Source organism: Setaria viridis, chromosome 3, assembly GCF_005286985.2.
Source record: "Setaria viridis chromosome 3, Setaria_viridis_v4.0, whole genome shotgun sequence".
Classification (NCBI taxonomy): Eukaryota; Viridiplantae; Streptophyta; class Magnoliopsida; order Poales; family Poaceae; genus Setaria; species Setaria viridis.
Genome location: NC_048265.2, coordinates 49,049,320 through 49,070,376, shown reverse-complemented (window position 1 = coordinate 49,070,376; position 21,057 = coordinate 49,049,320). Strand labels below are relative to the sequence as shown.

Here is a 21,057-nt window from a genome sequence, read left to right as displayed (position 1 = left end):
TTGTTGTATTTAAATGCCGGTCAAACTTATCTGTAACAACCTGCGTTGTAATCTGTTGGGACTTTGCTCCAATATAAACGTGCAACCACGACGAGACAAGATAGGCAACCGTGTTCAATCTCTTTTACATTGTGGAACTCCTCTGGTAGTGACAAGGGATCAAGCTCCAGATAGCCTCGAAGCTTGCCACCTTTTTCATGTGTCAGGTGAAAGCAAGGAATCTGGAGAGAGAACTTTGGGTACTCGTCCTTCCTTATTGTCTTCAACGATCCCTCTGCCCTGTACGGCATAAATACCGTCCTGTAACCATCCACCTTCCTCAAAACCTGAGCTTGTATGGACGAATTAGTATCGCCAAGTATCTCCACCAGTTCATATTCACATTTTTCAAAGTCCCTTGCAGTCCATCCAGTCCTCCAATTCTTGAAAATAGCCCATATCTCACCAAGATGAGGAATTATTTCATATTCACTTTTTTTCCAGTAGATCTGGCCTCTACATGTTGAGAAAAGGCATCTGTGCCAGTATAAGTCACAGTCATAACTCATGGGTGCTGTAAAGCCTAAAGGTTTCACACCCAATAGGCCGTTCTTCTTGAAGCAATCTTATCTCCTCTTCTTCCTGAGGGCAAACATCAAGCCATCTAACTTGTACCGTATCATTCTTGAGATCAACTTTCTGTATGAAGCCATAGTAATTGGGGAATTTATCCACATCACTATAGAGAGCCCAGATCTGCCCACATGAAAAGTTTTGAAGCAAACTTTTTTGTGAAAAATCATAGAATTCTGAATCAGCGCGTGCATATTCTGTTTGGCAAATATCATCGGCATCAACATCTGTAATTCCAGCAGCACAAGAGTTATGCTTGCTATTCTCTTCCTCTGGTGTCTTCGCAGTGATCCCTGCATTCATGCACGCTGTATGTTGCCCCTCCCCGACATTCATGAATCCCTTGCCGCTATTTCTACTGGACAGACCAACATATTTGGCATCACTTTGCTGACTTCTTACTGAACTACATTCTGGGATAACAGAAGGAAAAGCCTCCTCTAAGTCAAGGGGAAGAGCTGCAGGATCGAGATCAAGGGATCCTTCCGGAACGCCTTCTTTTTCAGTTCCGCTCATCACATGATGTGGGACGCAATGGGAAAACCTTAGTGCGTCTCCCTGAGGTATCGCGTATGGAGCTGCCTCTTTAGACAGCACAGATAAGCTAACATAACCTTTTATCTTCATAAGCGGCATGGCAATGATGCTAGTGCTCGCGGTGAGATCAGAGAGGACTTGAACCACTTCATACTGATGGCTCCGATATTTGTGATTGTCAGCATCTGAACTCCAACCAATATCCCATCCCTTAAAAAGAGCCCAAACTTCATCTTTCCTTAGATAGATTTCATAGGAGTTTCTTGTCTTGCTTTTCTCAAAACGATATAGTTCGGGAGAACATACCAGTTTCTTTGATTGTCTCTGACTCCATGCTTAAAGCGTCCACAGGCAACAGGCAGACCCCCGTAAGACCATACCTCCTCCGCTTTATTTGTGGGATCGAACTCCAGCCAAATAAAATGCAGCATAAACTCTGGAGTAGTTCTTGTTAGGAATAGCATTTGTATTCGTAACAGGGGCACTAGGCTCACATATATATACAGGTACACGGAGGAGGAAATATACACAAAATTCCCTAATAGAAAAGGTAAAATACCAACAATACATATACATCTAACACCCCCCTCAAACTCATGGTGGGTCAAGAACACTGAGTTTGGAGAGATAAAATCTGTGCTGAACACGGGTCTATGCTTTTGTAAAGAAATCAGCCAACTGCAACTCTGAAGGCACATACTGAAGAGCAATAATCCCATCCTGAACCTGTGATCGTGTATAAGAAACATCCACACCAATATGCTTAGTAAGCTCATGCTTTACCGGATCATGGGCAATACTGATAGCTCCTGTCAGACAAAAGAGGAGTCGGCACAGAAACTGAAACACCAAAATCCTCAAGCAACCACTGTAACCAAGTCACCTCTGCCGTCACAAGCGCCATAGCACGCAACTCAGCCTCAGCACTCGAACGAGAAACTGCTACCTGCTTCTTAGTCTTCAAGAAATAAGGGAACTACCAAGAAAAACACAATATGCAGAAAGAGATCGACGATCAGAGGGATCACTGGCCCATGTAGCATCACAATATGCTTGGAGATGTAAGGAGCTAGAGCGTGGAAAGAATAGACGGCGTGAAAGAGTCCCACGAAGATAACGTAAGACATGAAGAAGATGACTATACTAAAGATGAGTGGGAGCTGAAACAAACTGACTCAGGATATGCACAGCATAGGAGATATCAGGATGAGTAACACCAAGATAAACAAGACTCCCAACAATATGTCGATAACAAGTGGGATCCTCAAGAGACTCACCATCAGTGGCTCGAAGATGAACATTAAGTTCCATGGGAGTGTCAACAATCCGCTGATCAGTAAGAGAAGCTCGATCAAGAAGATCTTGAATATACTTTTCTTGAGATAGATAGAAGCCCTCATATGTAGAAGAAACCTCAATCCCAAGAAAGAAACGAAGAGGACAAAGATCAGACATAATAAACTGCTCATTGAGACGGGCCTTGACAAAGTCAATATAATGAGGATCATCTCCAGTAATGATCATATCATCGACATAAAGAAGGAGAAGAGTCCGACCACGTGGCGAAGTGTGGACAAAAAGTGCAGGATCATGAGCACTAGTAGAAAAATCAGCAACAGTGACCACAGAGGCAAAACGCTGAAACCAAGCATGAGGAGCCTGTTTTAGGCCATAAAGCGAGCGACGAAGATGGCAAACCATACCCTAAGGAATGGAATACCTAGGCGGCTGCTGCATATAGACCTCCTCACGCAGCTCACCATTAAGAAAGGCATTCTTGACATCAAGCTGAGAGATGGACCACTCATGAACAGAGGCCATAGCAAGAAGAGTGCGAACAGTGGTCATGTGAGCAATAGGGGCAAAAGTCTCATCATAGTCTCTATCATGCTCCTACTGAAAACCACGAGCAACAAGACGAGCCTTATAGCGCTCAAGAGAACCATCAGAGCGGGTCTTCACCTTATAAACCTACTTACATGTAATAGGGCGCACATGTGCAGGACGAGGAACAAGATCCCACGTGTGAGTGTGCTTAAGAGCGGCAATCTCCTCAGCCATAGCGTGCTGCCATTCCGGATGAGGAAGAGCATCACGATAAGATGCCGGCTCTGAAAGACAGGAGTAGCATAAGTAGAAGGAGAATAATAATCAGGACGTCTACGAAAACAATGACTACGATGAAGAAGTTGCTCAGGAGAGGAATCCTCTGACAAAGAGGCCTCAATAGGAGAAGACGGCACAACAGAAGAAGATGGCACATCAGAAGAAGATGGCACATCAGAAGTCCGAATACGACGAGCATAGACATGTGTCACTGGTGGCTTCACAGAAAAATCAGGAGCCACAATAGGACAGTCCAAAGGAGTAGACGCTGAAGAGAGCACATCAGCATGATGGATAGGTGAGGAGACTAAAGGGGGAGCCACTGGAGGAGGTACCTGACGTGATAAAGGTGTGATAGCAATAGAAGTATCAGGTAATATTAAGAAGGATAGTGAATCAATCAAAGATGCAGGAGAAACATCAAAAGAAGGACGAGGATAAAAAGGACAAGATTCATCAAATACAACATCTCGAGAAATCCGCATCCTACGGCCAACTGGGATCCCAACAACGATATCCCTTATGCTCAGAACTATAGTCGAGAAAAACACACTCAGCAGATTGAGCAGTCAGTTTCGTGTGCTCATGCGGTCCAAGAAGCACATAGCACACACAACCAAAGAGATGAAAACTGGAATAGTCAGATGACTTATTCAGAAGACGCTCAGAAGGAATCTCACCACGAAGAGCAGAAGAAGGTTGAATGTTAGTCAAATAAGTGGTTGTAGACACAGCCTCAGCCCAAAAATGAGGTGGAACAAAAGAAGCAAGCATAAGAGCATGAGCAGTCTCAAGAAGATGACGATGCTTGCGCTCGGCCACACCATTCTGAGCATGGGTGCCATGACAAGAAAATTGAGCAAGAGTGCCTTGCTCAGAGAGAACCTGACTAAGCGCTACAAAAAGATACTCACCTGCAGAATCAACACAAAAAATACAAAAATAAGTGTCAAAATGAGTGCGGATCATAGAAGTAAAATTCTTGTAGATAGATAAGGCCTCACTATGATGTTTCATAAAATAAATCCATGTATGATGAGAAAAATCATTTATGAATATAATATAGTAGCGATGGTACCCTTTAGAAACAAAGGGAGCAGGACCCCAGACATCCGAATGAACAAGATCAAAAGGACGTTGTGACACAGACTCACTAGAATGATAGGGAAGCTGAATCTGTTTGCCCAACCGACAACCCTAACATTGAGCTAAAGACTCATGACCTGAAACTAACCCTAGAAGACCACGACGAATCAAACTAGACAGACACGAGCCACATAGATGACCCAAGTGATGATGCCACTAATCGAAAGACGAGGTTGACGAAGCAGCCAAAGCGGAGCCAACTAATTGACGGGCGCAGCAGAAGGAATACGAAGCCAGTCAAGCTCCCAAAAACAATGAGAATCATGACGACGAGGGCCAATACCAACCAGCTGACCCGTGCGACGATCCTGAACATAACAAAAATCAGGATCAAGAATAACACAACAGTCATGATCAGTGAGCTGGCCAGCGGACATGAGCTGCATGGTCAGATCGAGAACATAAGAAACATCAGAAACATGAAAAGAGTAAGATAGGAGAGTGCCATGTCCGACAACAAGAAGAGAAGAACCATTGGCTCTATGAACAGTGGGAGAATCAGGTGGAGAACGTATGGAAGAAAGACAGGTGCAATAAGGAGTCATATGAAACGAAACACCAGAATCAAGAATCCATGGACAAATACCTGGAGTAGACGTGGAAGGTGGTTCTAGAGTAGAAGACTGAGAAGCAGCAGCAGAACCTATAGGTGCAGAAGGCTGAGTCACAGAACCCGTAGCTGTCGGTGGCGTAGAGGAAACAAGGTGACTGAGCAACCTGATGATCTCCTGTGTCTCAGAACTAGCAGAACTCCTCTGAGGACCTCCAGAACCAAAACCACCAGTACCACTAGTACCTAGCAAAGAACAAGCAGAACCATCGGTAGCACTAGTACCCTGTGAAGAACGTCCACCGTGGCGAGATTGACCCTCACGAGACTGAGCCTTCTTCTTCCTGTAACAATATGCCTCCACATGGTTATCCTTGCCACACCGGTCACATTTAAGACCTCCACCCCCTCGACTCTCAGAACAAGGCACCACAATAGGAGGAACAGCAGGACGAGCGGAGGAGCTGGCGGCCAAAACTGAAGAGTACCGCATCAATCCAGCAGCAAGAAGGCGAGTTCCTCATTACGAACATCAGCAAGAGCCTCCATCAGGGAGACACAAGGATGGCGAGCAAGCAGCTGTGCACAAAGTGGCTCAAACTCATCCCAAAGACGCGTCAAGAAGTCATAGGTACGGCGAAGCTCAATAGCCTGCTGCTGACCCAGGCAGGACTAACAAGTGCTAGGTGACAACTGAGAACCAAGAGTGTCAAGATGGCGCCAAATAGCAGAAATCTGAGCATAGAAATCATCAACTGTACCATCACCCTGGCGAACAAGTTGCTCCTGACGGATGGCTGCAAGAAAAGTAAATTGACTAGTGGGCTCATAACGCTTGGAAGAAAAACCCACATCTGATGTGCAAAATCAAGCTCAACAATATCAGTCGAAACCCTATCCTCTATGCTAGCAACAAGAATAGAAGTAGCTCGAGCATCCTCATCAATCCATGTCCGGTATGCAGTAAACTGAGACTCATACGATGCAAGACCATCATCATAGTCAGCAAGTAGCTTCGCCACATCCGCATCATAAGCAGCAAGCAACTAATCCATCTCTGTAGTCGAAGCCTTCTCTGAAATCACTAGCTTCTCAGGAATCACCGGGTGTGTAGGAGTAGTAGGACGAGGTGGACAAGGCAACTCACCAGTAAGAAACTCCTAAAGATGAAGACCGCGCATATGAATCTGTAGACGAGGAACCCAATCTCGATAGTTGGTGCCATTGAATAACACCGGACAACGTAACACTGGGATACCACCAGATGAAGAAGCCGAAGAAGGAGCCATGGCGACGGTGAGAGTGAAGCAGCAGCAAGCGACGGTGAGAGCGCAGACGAATACCGGCGCTAAGTTTTTTTTTCCGCTACCGGTAGTCAAAGCCAACCGTGCGCTGCACAAACAGAAGCAGTGCACGAAGGAAGCAGCAGAGAGTACGTAGAGCTTTTTTTTCTTTTTTCTGTTTCCTTTTATTACAGGTGCCTTATCCCTTCACAGAGGACCAGGCAACCGCACAAAAGAGACCGAGCCTTATCCCACCACGCAACCGCACGGAGGAGTCCGAGCCGTATCCCGAGCGAGCGAGTCCTAGAGCTGGACCGGCGGAGAGGTGACAAGCGGCCGGCGGGGGCCGGAGGCGACGACGAGCAGCCGCCGCCGGCGGCGGCGGCGATTGAAGGAGCCGGCGGAGACGACGAGCGGCCGGCGACGACGAGCAGGCGGCAAGGGCCGACGACGACAACGAGCGGGCCGGCGGATCCGGCGGGTGGATAGCCAGACGGGCGGTGGCCGTAGGCGCGGCGCAGGCGGGTGATGAGTCCCAGGCGCGGCACCAGGGAGACAAGCGGCGGATCCGGCAGCTTCCAACCCAGAGACGAGGGACGAGCAGTGAGGGATCCGGCGGGGGAGAATAGCACGCAAGTGCAATGTGCATTGGAAAAAAAAGGAACCTTAGGGTAGATTGAGAAGATACCTAACCCTAGTTTGGCTCTCTACCATGTTAAGAATAGCACTCGTATTCATAACAGGTGCACTAGGTCCATATATATATACAGCTCTAGGGAGGGGGAAATATACACAAAACTCTCTAATAGAAAATGTAAAATACCAACAGTACATGTACATCTAACAGTTCTTACCTTCTTAATCCGAGCATAAGATCAAGGCATACAGCCTTGATCATCATAGGCAGCCCATATCTGTTTCTAGGAACTGGGATAAATTGAACATCATGTTAGTTCATTGCAGAACCATTTCAATTTACCTTTTTACACATTTGTTGTTACATTTCTGCATATCTGAATTTCAGGTGAAGATGCACTTCAGGTAGGTCAAGCTCCAATCTGATGGATTCTGATGAAAAGAAGTTTGGAAAAGGTATGATTTTTGTAAGACTCAGAAAACTAAATGTGTAGTTGTAGACAAAGAAAGAATTAGAAAAAAATTTGTTAATATGGGTTGTTGCCCTTTTTTTGGGTTCCTGACTCCTGAGCTCGTGCATAAGCGATATGATAAGACCTAAGTTCTAACCATAGATTACAAAATGGAAAAATGCCTGTCCTCAGCTGGCACAAACTGCCTCCCAGTTGTCATTACCACTTTCACACGACCAAGTGGCACCATCCCGAAAATTCTGATTGTGGGACTGGTATTATGGACCAGAATTGGCTGGTTATACTTTCCCGCACCATGATTTCTTTTGCAAGAAACCTTTGCCACCGGCAATCTCAGATACACATTATCTTCACAATGTTGTGGGAGACACTGAAATTCGCAAAGGAGAGGACTTTTTTTTTATTTTTAACCCTTTTTTTATTTATTTTTAAAAATAACCTCACCCGGACTTTATTAGCGCGGCGTAACCCTTTTGACCGCGCCAGACCGCCTGGCGCGGCAGGAACATGCTGCCGCGCCGCATGCACTGGCGCGGCGGTCCCTGCCACGCTGGCGCGGCGAGTCGCGGCGCCAGGTGGGCGCTGACGTGGGCGGGCGTTCGCCGTGCCAGCCCTCCGGGCGCGGCAGCGTTGACGCGCCAGCCCGCCTGGCGCGGCAGGGCCAGCACTAAATCCGCGCGCCGGCTCCCTTCCTCCTCCCTCCCTCCTTTCTTCCTCCTCCAGACACCCGAGACCGAGCTCCCTGCGCCGCCCCCCGCCACCCCACCCTCAAATCCACCCAAAATCCGGCGTTTTCGGTGGGGGAAAGTAGTGGAAATCGATCCCTGCTTCGTGTGGAAGGTATTCCCCTACTTATTCTCGTGTTTTACCGTTGCATTTGGTAGATCGGAGGATGTTTAGGTGACTTAGGGTTAGGTTAGTGATTTGAATTTTGAATGAAATGCAATGGTGTTTTGTGTTAGATGATACGTAGTTCATACGTAATTGAGTCTCTGCCCGCGATATTGACGTGTAGAACTTGTCGATTTAGGTATATATTCATTGAATCGTATAGTGCAATGTATATGTGTATTTTTTGTTTGCAATTTGTCCAATATATGTAATGTGTGTAGTTGATATGTTGAATATGTGCAATGTGTAGTGTATATGACATGGTGAAATGTTTGTATTTTGTAGATGGATCGTTTAGTTCGATTTTTTGATGGTGGTGTTGTGAAACAAAATGGGGAGTTAGAGAATATGAATGAGTCAATTGAATTCTTCGATGGTCCTCCAAGTTTTAGTGATTTAGTTGACCGTGTAATGAGGAAGTATGGATGTAGAGTGGATGAGATCAGTTTGAGAGGTCGTTTTGATTGTGGGAAAGCTAGAGCTCATTATGTTCTCATGAAGTTAGCATCCGATGCGAATTGGAAGCACTATAAGGATGTTGTGCATGAAGCTAATGTTGCATGTTTGGAGGTTATAGTCGAAATTGTTCGTATGCCTAGCCCAAATGTTGTCATGAGGGAGGAAGTGGCGGTAGTGAACCATAATGGTACCCAGGAGTCAGAAATGTTGCATCACGTGTTAGGTGAAACAGAACGTGATTTTGACTTGGCTATTGCTAATGATGATTTTCCCAATAACATTTTTGAGAGGGATGAAGCAAATATAGATGTTGATAATGTCTCTATGGGTTCCGAAGATTGTGAATTGGAGGAAGATGGGGTAGTAGGTGTGGAGGTAGAGGAGGAATCACTATTTGAGAGTGGTGGGCATGAATATGAGAATGTCGGGGTAGAAAATGAAGAGGATGGACCGCAATTTGACACCGCAACCGTGCATGATGTAGAAGGCATTCGTCGTATGGATGATTGTTTTTCTTACACCCAGTATGAGTTGCGGTTGTTAAAAGAACGTGATGTCGAACTGCCATCCGTTCCCAATGATAAGGATATAAGTATGGTTCACAAAGCAATATGTGAATCTAGTATGGTGAATACCGAAGGGACGTCCATTGGTGAGAGTCCAGTGATTAAGAAGGGGATGAAGTTCAATAGTCTTGAGGAGCTGAAGTTTTTCTTGGCTGACTACGCGGTGAGATTACATAGACCTTTTAGCGTAGTTCACTCTGACAAGAACTTAAGATACAATGTGATGTGCAAGCAAGGATGCCATTGGCGTGTATGGTCTCGGCTCATATCAAGCACCGGACAATGAAGAATTTCAAATGTTGTGCAATCACATACTTGTCGGTCGTCACAGCCGAAGCGAGAGCATGTATAGTGCACAGCAAAGTACCTTGGATGGCGTATCCTAGGCATTATCCGTAAAGACAACGAGACATCGGTGCCATCACTCGTGGAGTCCATCTTCATCTTTAGTGGGTATCGTGTGAAGTATTCGAAGGCTTGGCGGGCGAAGCAACATGCTGTTGCCCTGCTTTGGGGCGACTGGAAGGAGTCGTACGGCATGGTTCCTAGGGTACTCTCAGCTATGACCTACTACAATCCCGGAGTTAAATGGTGCATCGACTCATGTGGCATGATGCTTCCTGACAATGGAGTTTTGAAGCATATACTGCAAAGGGTATTTTGGTGCTTCCCTCAATGTAGTGAGGCATTTCAACATTGCCGTCCTGTGATACTTGTGGACGGTACATTCTTGACTGGCAAGTACAAGGGTACATTAATGATGGCAGTTGCTGTAGATCCAGAACAACAGCTTGTGCCTCTTGCTTTTGCCTTGGTCGAGAGTGAGAATAATGAGAGTTGGTTATGGTTTATGAAACTTGTTCGGGTACATGTTCTTGGACCTTCACGGATAGTGTGTATGATATCAGATAGGCATCATGGGCTCCTAAATTGTGCGAAGGACCACATTGATGGTTTTCCACCGCTTGTGCATAGGTGGTGCACGAGGCACTTTGCTGCCAACATGTCGCGTCGGCAGAAGAGCAATCGTGTGATTAGGAAATTGAAATTATTATGCAAGGTTCATACAGAGAGAGAATTTTGTGAGAAGTTAGAAGATCTAGTGAAGGACTTGAACGACGACGCAAAAGAATGGTTGAAGGGTGAAATGGAGGACAAGGATAAATGGGCGCAGGCTTTCGATGAGGGAGGGATGCGTTGGGGTATTATGACCACGAACTACTCGGAATCACTCAACGGAGTTTTCAAAGGCATCCGAAGTAGGCCCGTCGCTGGAATTATTGAATACACATTCGAAAAATGCAACGCCTACTTTGTGAACCGATGGCGAAAGGCACGTGAAATGTTGGATCAAGGCTATAGAATTGGGCAAGTTGCAGATGATTATTTATCAGAGGCTGAGCTTAGATCCGTGCACCACTTAGCGGAACCGTACGGGCCAGAAAGGATGGTGTATTCTATAAGAAGTTACGGTACGACTAACATTGGGGGTGAGAGTCATGGAGGCCGACACTACAGAGTGGATCTGCACGAAGTTTCGTGCACCTGCAATGTTCCTTAATTGTTGCACCTTTCATGTTCACACTTCATTACAGCTTGCAAGGCAAGAGGTCTTAACTTTGAAAGCCCCTTGTACATGTCACCGTTGTACTCTAGGGAGCACACCATCAAAATATGGGAATCAAGCTTTCAACCTTACCTAGATCCTTCACAATGGCTGGCATATGTAGGGGCAGGGTACGTGCCTAACCCCAGTTTAATGAGAAATAAAGTAGGAAGGAGGCAGAAGAAGCGTTTCACAGGCGACATGGACGTGTCGGAAGGGAGGCTTTCTGCATATTATGATACTGGTGATTTTGATATTGACAAGTCGGAAAATCGTTGCTCCAAGTGCCACAAGATCATTAGGAATTGCACGTGTCGCAGTAGAAAATCAAAAGGCACTAAATCTAGAGCGAGCAGTAATAGGCCGCGTACTTCGAACAATTGGGTATGTGCGTTGCTTGTATTTTGCATGGCTATTATTTTATCTTTTTTATAGTAGTACATTATCATAGTTACCGTACTTATCATATAATGAAGCTTTTTACTAACGATCATTTTTGTTGTTTCTTTAGGATGGCGGCCCCGGGGTACCCTCTTCTTGAGGCTGCTTACGACTTGCAGCACCGTGCCCACCACCTCGCGGACCTAAATGAGGTATAACAATGGTTGCTAATTTTTGCTGATGAATGCATACCTTAGGATGAGAATTGCAAGATTTTCGTATGAAATGTTCTTATAAATTGAGGATGTGCCTATCGTTACTATTCGCTTGTGTACAGTGTAAACAATTTCATACTGCAAATGTCATTTGTATCATATTTGTGTTACTTACCACTTTAGTAGCCCGTTATTCACAATTGGATTGACTTCTCATTTTTTAATAATCTTATAATGTTTTGCAGAATTTGACACCACTCAGGGCTAGGGTGCACTCACCACTTAGGTGGGATGAGCGGTACGCCTAGTACCTGCAGAGAGCAGGTTTCTTGGATATAGCTGTTCAGGTCGTGGGGGGTCTCCCTCCAATGGACGGACCGCTGTTGACCGCTATGGTCGACAGGTGGCGTCCGGAGACTCACACGTTCCACCTGCCCTTCGGAGAAATGACCATCACAATGCAGGATGCGGCTATGATACTCGGCCTTCCACTGGATGGGCAGCCAGTGACGGGTATTATACAGAATGAGAATTGGCGTGATATGGTCGAGATGCATATTGGGATTAGGCCGCCAGAGCCAGAGGGCGGAGATAGCTCGAAGAAGACGTCCGGTGTCAGCTCGGCATGGTTGAGGGAGCACTTCGATGTGTGTCCTCCGGGAGCAAATGACGAGGTCGTGCAGCGCTATGCTCGAGTGTGGCTATGGCACTTTGTCAGTACATTCCTCCTTCTAGATGCAGCTGGGAACACAGTTTCGTGGATGGTTCTCCCCATTCTAGGTCAGGTTTGGGAAAACATAGCCGTTTACAGTTGGGGCTCAGCGGCTCTTGCCTGGCTGTACAGACAGCTATGTGAGGCTTGCAGGCGCACAGCGAGAGATTCCAATGTTGGAGGGTGCACTTATATGCTCCAGATTTGGATTTGGGAGCGAATGCCCGTGGGTCGACCTTCTCGCCTCCGTGTCGATGTAAGTCACAACGGCTAATTCCTTTTTCTACTTTAATGTTCGAAAAACTATTGTATCATGTGACCAATTGGACTTACTTGCAATTTCAGCCATGGCATCGAGACGATGCTCGTCCCACGTTCTATCATGTGTGGAAGCATGTGCGGCCCGTTGTGGCAATCCGGATAGGCGCTACAGGGCCTACACAAACGAGTTTGATGTTCTCACGCAGCACCAGGTAATTTGCTCACCATAGTTTTTTAAGCTAACTTCCGTATAATGGTAGATGAAATAAGTATTGCGTGAACATTTTTGAAGGTGGAATGGAAACCGTATGAACGTGAGCAGCTTAGCCATATCGTCTTTTCACCGACGTGCTACAGAGACAGAGAGCTGTGGAGGTGCACGACCCCACTGATATTGTACTACGTGGTAGAGTTTCATATGCCGCATAGGGTGATGCGGCAGTTTGGGAGGATGCAACCGTGCCCTCCTTTTGAATTATCGACTTCGCAGCAGCTGCACAGGTACGCAGGAATAAATAACTATTGGAGGCTATTCAATTAACGCACTTAACAAGTTATACTAATACTTCACTAATTTCTGATACAGTATCGACCGCAGAAAGCGGTACAAGGAGAATGATTGGAGGTTGAAGCATGGCCAGTACCTCCTCCTGTGGCAGAACAAGCAAGGATGCGATCCTGAAGGTGGACCGTACTGGCGACCAAACAATGAGTACATACGATGGTACTGTACTTCGACGAGAACCAAAGTGAAACCATCTTGGACTAATGTGCCCATTGAGGATGCACCGTCTGAGGATGACGCTGACATAGCTGACGTGTACGACACGGTGACACGCTATGGGACACAGCCTGAGCGTGCACCTCTCCACGACTACATGGTAAGATTTCGGTTTGTAATTATAGTATCGTAACATTGATCACTCATGGAATGAAAACTCCTGCGTACAGGGACAGCAGCTTGCAAGGCTCTCAAACGAGGCGGGCGTGATTATGGAGCACGCCATCGGGGAAGGTGATGGTCTGCTTCGTGCTTTTGCAGAGGTAGAAGCCCAAACTAATTTCCACTTATACTCGTACTACCTTTGTAACCATCAATAACATAGTCGTGAATATATGCTGCTTACATGTGGCAGAGGGTTCGCAAAAGCTGCAGGCGAATGGCCATGAGGATGAACTGCATGACGTCCTCAGATGTGCACCACGGGGGCAATGGCCAGGGTACTTCTTCGGGATCACGTCGAACTCCATTGGCGACTACCCCCAGGGCTGCAACACCGTCCACTGCTGCAGGTCCTAGCAGGAGATCACGAGGCAAGGAACCCGCATCCCCTCAGGAAAGCGAGGACTCTGAAGGTGAGCAGTCTGAGGATGACGACCCTACATATGGTGAGGAACTGGAGATTTCTCACGATGCTCCACCTGTGACTCAGACGCAGGGAGAGTCCAGCCAGGTATATTCACAAGTTTCTCCAAATTCAATTATAGATTTTAATGTTCACTCCTGAAGTGTCATACAAATTTTATGCTTTGTGCCCAATTATTCCATAGGAACCTGCACCTCGTACCCGGTTGCCACGCCGGCGTCGTCGTTCCCGGGACCACACAGACGTTGGCAGCGCCAATGTGCTGCCCACGCATCCAAGGAGGGAGCGTCGCCCAAGAGATCCTTTTAGCCCTCCGGATGAGCGGCGGTCACGACACTGAACCTAGCATGTCTCAAGACTTTTGGAACCGTCACGTGTGTAAAAGACTAAGTTGGTTGTTAGGTTTATTCATGTCACGTTTGTAAAAGACTACGTTGGTTGTTAGGTTTTTTTCTGTCCGTACAATGTTATATATTTGCTCCATGATGTACTTGTATTTCGTGTATTTTTTCGTAAATGTTCAGAATAAAAATACGTTTCGGATTGTGCAGCGCGCTCCTGACGCCCCACCCCCCTTGCCCGAAACCTACTGAAAGGTTACTAAAATTGGCGCGGTAGAGGACCCCTGCCGCGCCAGGCGGCCTGGCGCGGCAAGGCCCTCCCCCGGCCGGAAACCTACTGAAAGTGTGTTTTAGTTGGCGCGGCAGCTCACTCCTGCCGCGCCAGGCCGCCTGGCGCGGCAAGACCTTCCCCCGGCCGCAAACCTACTGAAAGTTCATTTCGTTTGGCGCGGCAGCGCACTCCTGCCGCGCCAGGCGTATTGGCACGGCAAGGCCCCACCAACCCCACTAACCGTACTGAAAGTTCGGTTCGTTTGGCGCGGCAAGCCCCCTCCCCTACCACCAGCGCATTTCTGCTTCGCCAGGCGTAGTGGCGCAGCAAGCCCATGGTTATGATAGAGAATAATATTTATTAGTAGGGGAGGGGGCTTGCCGCGCCAAACGAACCGAACTTTCAGTACGGTTAGTGGGGTTGGTGGGGCCTTGCCGTGCCAATACGCCTGGCGCGGCAGGAGTGCGCTGCCGCGCCAAACGAAATGAACTTTCAGTAGGTTTGCGGCCGGGGGAAGGTCTTGCCGCGCCAGGCGGCCTGGCGCGGCAGGAGTGAGCTGTCGCGCCAACTAAAACACACTTTCAGTAGGTTTCCGGCCGGGGGAGGGCCTTGCCGCGCCAGGCCGCCTGGCGCGGCAGGGGTCCTCTACCGCGCCAATTTTAGTAACCTTTCAGTAGGTTTCGGGCAAGGGGGGTGGGGCGTCAGGAGCGCGCTGCACAATCCGAAACGTATTTTTATTCTGAACATTTACGAAAAAATACACGAAATACAAGTACATCATGGAGCAAATATATAACATTGTACGGACAGAAAAAAACCTAACAACCAACGTAGTCTTTTACAAACGTGACATGAATAAACCTAACAACCAACTTAGTCTTTTACACACGTGACGGTTCCAAAAGTCTTGAGACATGCTAGGTTCAGTGTCGTGACCGCCGCTCATCCGGAGGGCTAAAAGGATCTCTTGGGCGACGCTCCCTCCTTGGATGCGTGGGCAGCACATTGGCGCTGCCAACGTCTGTGTGGTCCCGGGAACGACGACGCCGGCGTGGCAACCGGGTACGAGGTGCAGGTTCCTATGGAATAATTGGGCACAAAGCATAAAATTTGTATGACACTTCAGGAGTGAACATTAAAATCTATAATTGAATTTGGAGAAACTTGTGAATATACCTGGCTGGACTCTCCCTGCGTCTGAGTCACAGGTGGAGCATCGTGAGAAATCTCCAGTTCCTCACCATATGTAGGGTCGTCATCCTCAGACTGCTCACCTTCAGAGTCCTCGCTTTCCTGAGGGGATGCGGGTTCCTTGCCTCGTGATCTCCTGCTAGGACCTGCAGCAGTGGACGGTGTTGCAGCCCTGGGGGTAGTCGCCAATGGAGTTCGACGTGATCCCGAAGAAGTACCCTGGCCATTGCCCCCGTGGTGCACATCTGAGGACGTCATGCAGTTCATCCTCATGGCCATTCGCCTGCAGCTTTTGCGAACCCTCTGCCACATGTAAGCAGCATATATTCACGACTATGTTATTGATGGTTACAAAGGTAGTACGAGTATAAGTGGAAATTAGTTTGGGCTTCTACCTCTGCAAAAGCACGAAGCAGACCATCACCTTCCCCGATGGCGTGCTCCATAATCACGCCCGCCTCGTTTGAGAGCCTTGCAAGCTGCTGTCCCTGTACGCAGGAGTTTTCATTCCATGAGTGATCAATGTTACGATACTATAATTACAAACCGAAATCTTACCATGTAGTCGTGGAGAGGTGCACGCTCAGGCTGTGTCCCATAGCGTGTCACCGTGTCGTACACGTCAGCTATGTCAGCGTCATCCTCAGACGGTGCATCCTCAATGGGCACATTAGTCCAAGATGGTTTCACTTTGGTTCTCGTCGAAGTACAGTACCATCGTATGTACTCATTGTTTGGTCGCCAGTACGGTCCACCTTCAGGATCGCATCCTTGCTTGTTCTGCCACAGGAGGAGGTACTGGCCATGCTTCAACCTCCAATCATTCTCCTTGTACCGCTTTCTGCGGTCGATACTGTATCAGAAATTAGTGAAGTATTAGTATAACTTGTTAAGTGCGTTAATTGAATAGCCTCCAATAGTTATTTATTCCTGCGTACCTGTGCAGCTGCTGCGAAGTCGATAATTCAAAAGGAGGGCACGGTTGCATCCTCCCAAACTGCCGCATCACCCTATGCGGCATATGAAACTCTACCACGTAGTACAATATCAGTGGGGTCGTGCACCTCCACAGCTCTCTGTCTCTGTAGCACGTCGGTGAAAAGACGATATGGCTAAGCTGCTCACGTTCATACGGTTTCCATTCCACCTTCAAAAATGTTCACGCAATACTTATTTCATCTACCATTATACGGAAGTTAGCTTAAAAAACTATGGTGAGCAAATTACCTGGTGCTGCGTGAGAACATCAAACTCGTTTGTGTAGGCCCTGTAGCGCCTATCCGGATTGCCACAACGGGCCGCACATGCTTCCACACATGATAGAACGTGGGACGAGCATCGTCTCGATGCCATGGCTGAAATTGCAAGTAAGTCCAATTGGTCACATGATACAATAGTTTTTCGAACATTAAAGTAGAAAAAGGAATTAGCCGTTGTGACTTACATCGACACGGAGGCGAGAAGGTCGACCCACGGGCATTCGCTCCCAAATCCAAATCTGGAGCATATAAGTGCACCCTCCAACATTGGAATCTCTCGCTGTGCGCCTGCAAGCCTCACATAGCTGTCTGTACAGCCAGGCAAGAGCCGCTGAGCCCCAACTGTAAACGGCTATGTTTTCCCAAACCTAACCTAGAATGGGGAGAACCATCCACGAAACTGTGTTCCCAGCTGCATCTAGAAGGAGGAATGTACTGACAAAGTGCCATAGCCACACTCGAGCATAGCGCTGCACGACCTCGTCATTTGCTCCCGGAGGACACACATCGAAGTGCTCCCTCAACCATGCCGAGCTGACACCGGACGTCTTCTTCGAGCTATCTCCGCCCTCTGGCTCTGGTGGCCTAATCCCAATATGCATCTCGACCATATCATGCCAATTCTCATTCTGTATAATACCCGTCACTGGCTGCCCATCCAGTGGAAGGCCGAGTATCATAGCCGCATCCTGCATTGTGATGGTCATTTCTCCGAAGGGCAGGTGGAACGTGTGAGTCTCCGGACGCCACCTGTCGACCATAGCGGTCAACAGCGGTCCGTCCATTGGAGGGAGACCCCCCACGACCTGAACAGCTATATCCAAGAAACCTGCTCTCTGCAGGTACTGGGCGTACTGCTCATCCCACCTAAGTGGTGAGTGCACCCTAGCCCTGAGTGGTGTCAAATTCTGCAAAACATTATAAGATTATTAAAAAAATGAGAAGTCAATCCAATTGTGAATAACGGGCTACTAAAGTGGTAAGTAACACAAATATGATACAAATGACATTTGCAGTATGAAATTGTTTACACTGTACACAAGCGAATAGTAACGATAGGCACATCCTCAATTTATAAGAACATTTCATACGAAAATCTTGCAATTCTCATCCTAAGGTATGCATTCATCAGCAAAAATTAGCAACCATTGTTATACCTCATTTAGGTCCGCGAGGTGGTGGGCACGGTGCTGCAAGTCGTAAGCAGCCTCAAGAAGAGGGTACCCCGGGGCCGCCATCCTAAAGAAACAACAAAAATGATCGTTAGTAAAAAGCTTCATTATATGATAAGTACGGTAACTATGATAATGTACTACTATAAAAAAGATAAAATAATAGCCATGCAAAATACAAGCAACGCACATACCCAATTGTTCGAAGTACGCGGCCTATTACTGCTCGCTCTAGATTTAGTGCCTTTTGATTTTCTACTGCGACACGTGCAATTCCTAATGATCTTGTGGCACTTGGAGCAACGATTTTCCGACTTGTCAATATCAAAATCACCAGTATCATAATATGCAGAAAGCCTCCCTTCCGACACGTCCATGTCGCCTGTGAAACGCTTCTTCTGCCTCCTTCCTACTTTATTTCTCATTAAACTGGGGTTAGGCACGTACCCTGCCCCTACATATGCCAGCCATTGTGAAGGATCTAGGTAAGGTTGAAAGCTTGATTCCCATATTTTGATGGTGTGCTCCCTAGAGTACAACGGTGACATGTACAAGGGGCTTTCAAAGTTAAGACCTCTTGCCTTGCAAGCTGTAATGAAGTGTGAACATGAAAGGTGCAACAATTAAGGAACATTGCAGGTGCACGAAACTTCGTGCAGATCCACTCTGTAGTGTCGGCCTCCATGACTCTCACCCCCAATGTTAGTCGTACCGTAACTTCTTATAGAATACACCATCCTTTCTGGCCCGTACGGTTCCGCTAAGTGGTGCACGGATCTAAGCTCAGCCTCTGATAAATAATCATCTGCAACTTGCCCAATTCTATAGCCTTGATCCAACATTTCACGTGCCTTTCGCCATCGGTTCACAAAGTAGGCGTTGCATTTTTCGAATGTGTATTCAATAATTCCAGCGACGGGCCTACTTCGGATGCCTTTGAAAACTCCGTTGAGTGATTCCGAGTAGTTCGTGGTCATAATACCCCAACGCATCCCTCCCTCATCGAAAGCCTGCGCCCATTTATCCTTGTCCTCCATTTCACCCTTCAACCATTCTTTTGCGTCGTCGTTCAAGTCCTTCACTAGATCTTCTAACTTCTCACAAAATTCTCTCTCTGTATGAACCTTGCATAATAATTTCAATTTCCTAATCACACGATTGCTCTTCTGCCGACGCGACATGTTGGCAGCAAAGTGCCTCGTGCACCACCTATGCACAAGCGGTGGAAAACCATCAATGTGGTCCTTCGTACAATTTAGGAGCCCATGATGCCTATCTGATATCATACACACTATCCGTGAAGGTCCAAGAACATGTACCCGAAGAAGTTTCATAAACCATAACCAACTCTCATTATTCTCACTCTCGACCAAGGCAAAAGCAAGAGGCACAAGCTGTTGTTCTGGATCTACAGCAACTGCCATCATTAATGTACCCTTGTACTTGCCAGTCAAGAATGTACCGTCCACAAGTATCACAGGACGGCAATGTTGAAATGCCTCACTACATTGAGGGAAGCACCAAAATACCCTTTGCAGTATATGCTTCAAAACTCCATTGTCAGGAAGCATCATGCCACATGAGTCGATGCACCATTTAACTCCGGGATTGTAGTAGGTCATAGCTGAGAGTACCCTAGGAACCATGCCGTACGACTCCTTCCAGTCGCCCCAAAGCAGGGCAACAGCATGTTGCTTCGCCCGCCAAGCCTTCGAATACTTCACACGATACCCACTAAAGATGAAGATGGACTCCACGAGTGATGGCACCGATGTCTCGTTGTCTTTACGGATAATGCCTAGGATACGCCGTCCAAGGTACTTTGCTGGGCACTGTACATGCTCTCGCTTCGGCTGTGACGACCGACAAGTATGCGGTTGCACAACATTTGAAATTCTCCATTGTCCGGTGCTTGATATTAGCCGAGACCATACACGCCAATGGCATCCTTGCTTGCACATCACATTGTATCTTAAGTTCTTGTCAGAGTGAACTACGCTAAAAGGTCTATGTAATCTCACCGCATAGTCAGCCAAGAAAAACTTCAGCTCCTCAAGACTATTGAACTTCATCCCCTTCTTAATCACTGGACTCTCACCAATGGACGTCCCTTCGGTATTCACCATACTAGATTCACATATTGCTTTGTGAACCATACTTATATCCTTATCATTGGGAACGGATGGCAGTTCGACATCTCGTTCTTTTAACAACCGCAACTCATACTGGATGTAAGAAAAACAATCGTCCATACGACGAATGCCTTCTACATCATGCACGGTTGCGGTGTCAAATTGCGGTCCATCCTCTTCATTTTCTACCCCGACGTTCTCATATTCATACCCACCACTCTCAAATAGTGATTCCTCCTCTACCTCCACACCTACTACCCCATCTTCCTCCAATTCACAATCTTCGGAACCCATAGAGACATTATCAACATCTATATTTGCTTCATCCCTCTCAAAAATGTTATTGGGAAAATCATCATTGGCAATAGCCAAGTCAAAATCACGTTCTGTTTCACCTAACACGTGATGCAACATTTCTGACTCCTGGGTACCATTATGGTTCACTACCGCCACTTCCTCCCTCATGACAACATTTGGGCCAGGCATACGAACAATTTCGACTATAACCTCCAAACATGCAACATTAGCTTCATGCACAACATCCTTATAGTGCTTCCAATTCGCATCGGATGCTAACTTCATGAGAACATAATGAGCTCTAGCTTTCCCACAATCAAAACGACCTCTCAAACTGATCTCATCCACTCTACATCCATACTTCCTCATTACACGGTCAACTAAATCACTAAAACTTGGAGGACCATCGAAGAATTCAATTGACTCATTCATATTCTCTAACTCCCCATTTTGTTTCACAACACCACCATCAAAAAATCGAACTAAACGATCCATCTACAAAATACAAACATTTCACCATGTCATATACACTACACATTGCACATATTCAACATATCAACTACACACATTACATATATTGGACAAATTGCAAA

General features: G+C 46.9%; 2 protein-coding genes and 1 pseudogene across 2 annotated transcripts; 1 reads left to right on the top strand and 2 right to left on the bottom strand.

The window, feature by feature from the left end:
• Nucleotides 1-26: 26 nt before the first annotated feature.
• Nucleotides 27-7,572, bottom strand: LOC117849395 (uncharacterized; annotated as a pseudogene).
• LOC117847914 (uncharacterized) lies at nt 6,361-14,346 on the top strand. The gene is made up of 9 exons (XM_072292913.1): nt 6,361-7,326; nt 11,377-11,458; nt 11,707-12,429; nt 12,519-12,646; nt 12,727-12,935; nt 13,021-13,315; nt 13,386-13,478; nt 13,571-13,888; nt 13,986-14,346. The coding sequence occupies exons 4-9, from the start codon at nt 12,521-12,523 to the stop codon at nt 14,139-14,141; spliced, it is 1,197 nt and encodes a 398-aa protein (XP_072149014.1). The 5' UTR covers nt 6,361-7,326; nt 11,377-11,458; nt 11,707-12,429; nt 12,519-12,520; the 3' UTR covers nt 14,142-14,346.
• A 785-nt stretch (nt 14,347-15,131) lies between these two features.
• On the bottom strand, nt 15,132-17,439 carry LOC117847915 (uncharacterized). The gene is made up of 7 exons (XM_072292914.1): nt 17,049-17,439; nt 16,832-16,959; nt 16,543-16,751; nt 16,163-16,457; nt 16,000-16,092; nt 15,590-15,907; nt 15,132-15,492 (listed from the first exon to the last, which is right to left on the bottom strand). The coding sequence occupies exons 2-7, from the start codon at nt 16,955-16,957 to the stop codon at nt 15,337-15,339; spliced, it is 1,197 nt and encodes a 398-aa protein (XP_072149015.1). The 5' UTR covers nt 16,958-16,959; nt 17,049-17,439; the 3' UTR covers nt 15,132-15,336.
• Nucleotides 17,440-21,057: the final 3,618 nt, after the last annotated feature.

Bases quoted from the DNA above. Each gene is read 5' to 3' on its own strand.
- LOC117847914 (XM_072292913.1), top strand. From the start codon at position 12,521: ATGGCATCGAGACGATGCTCGTCCCACGTTCTATCATGTGTGGAAGCA. The intron at 12,936-13,020 runs GTACGCAGGAAT...TTTCTGATACAG, and splicing joins ACTTCGCAGCAGCTGCACAG to TATCGACCGCAGAAAGCGGT. The intron at 13,316-13,385 runs GTAAGATTTCGG...TCCTGCGTACAG, and splicing joins CACCTCTCCACGACTACATG to GGACAGCAGCTTGCAAGGCT.
- LOC117847915 (XM_072292914.1), bottom strand. From the start codon at position 16,957: ATGGCATCGAGACGATGCTCGTCCCACGTTCTATCATGTGTGGAAGCA. The intron at 16,752-16,831 runs GTAATTTGCTCA...ACATTTTTGAAG, and splicing joins ATGTTCTCACGCAGCACCAG to GTGGAATGGAAACCGTATGA. The intron at 15,493-15,589 runs GTATATTCACAA...ATTATTCCATAG, and splicing joins CGCAGGGAGAGTCCAGCCAG to GAACCTGCACCTCGTACCCG.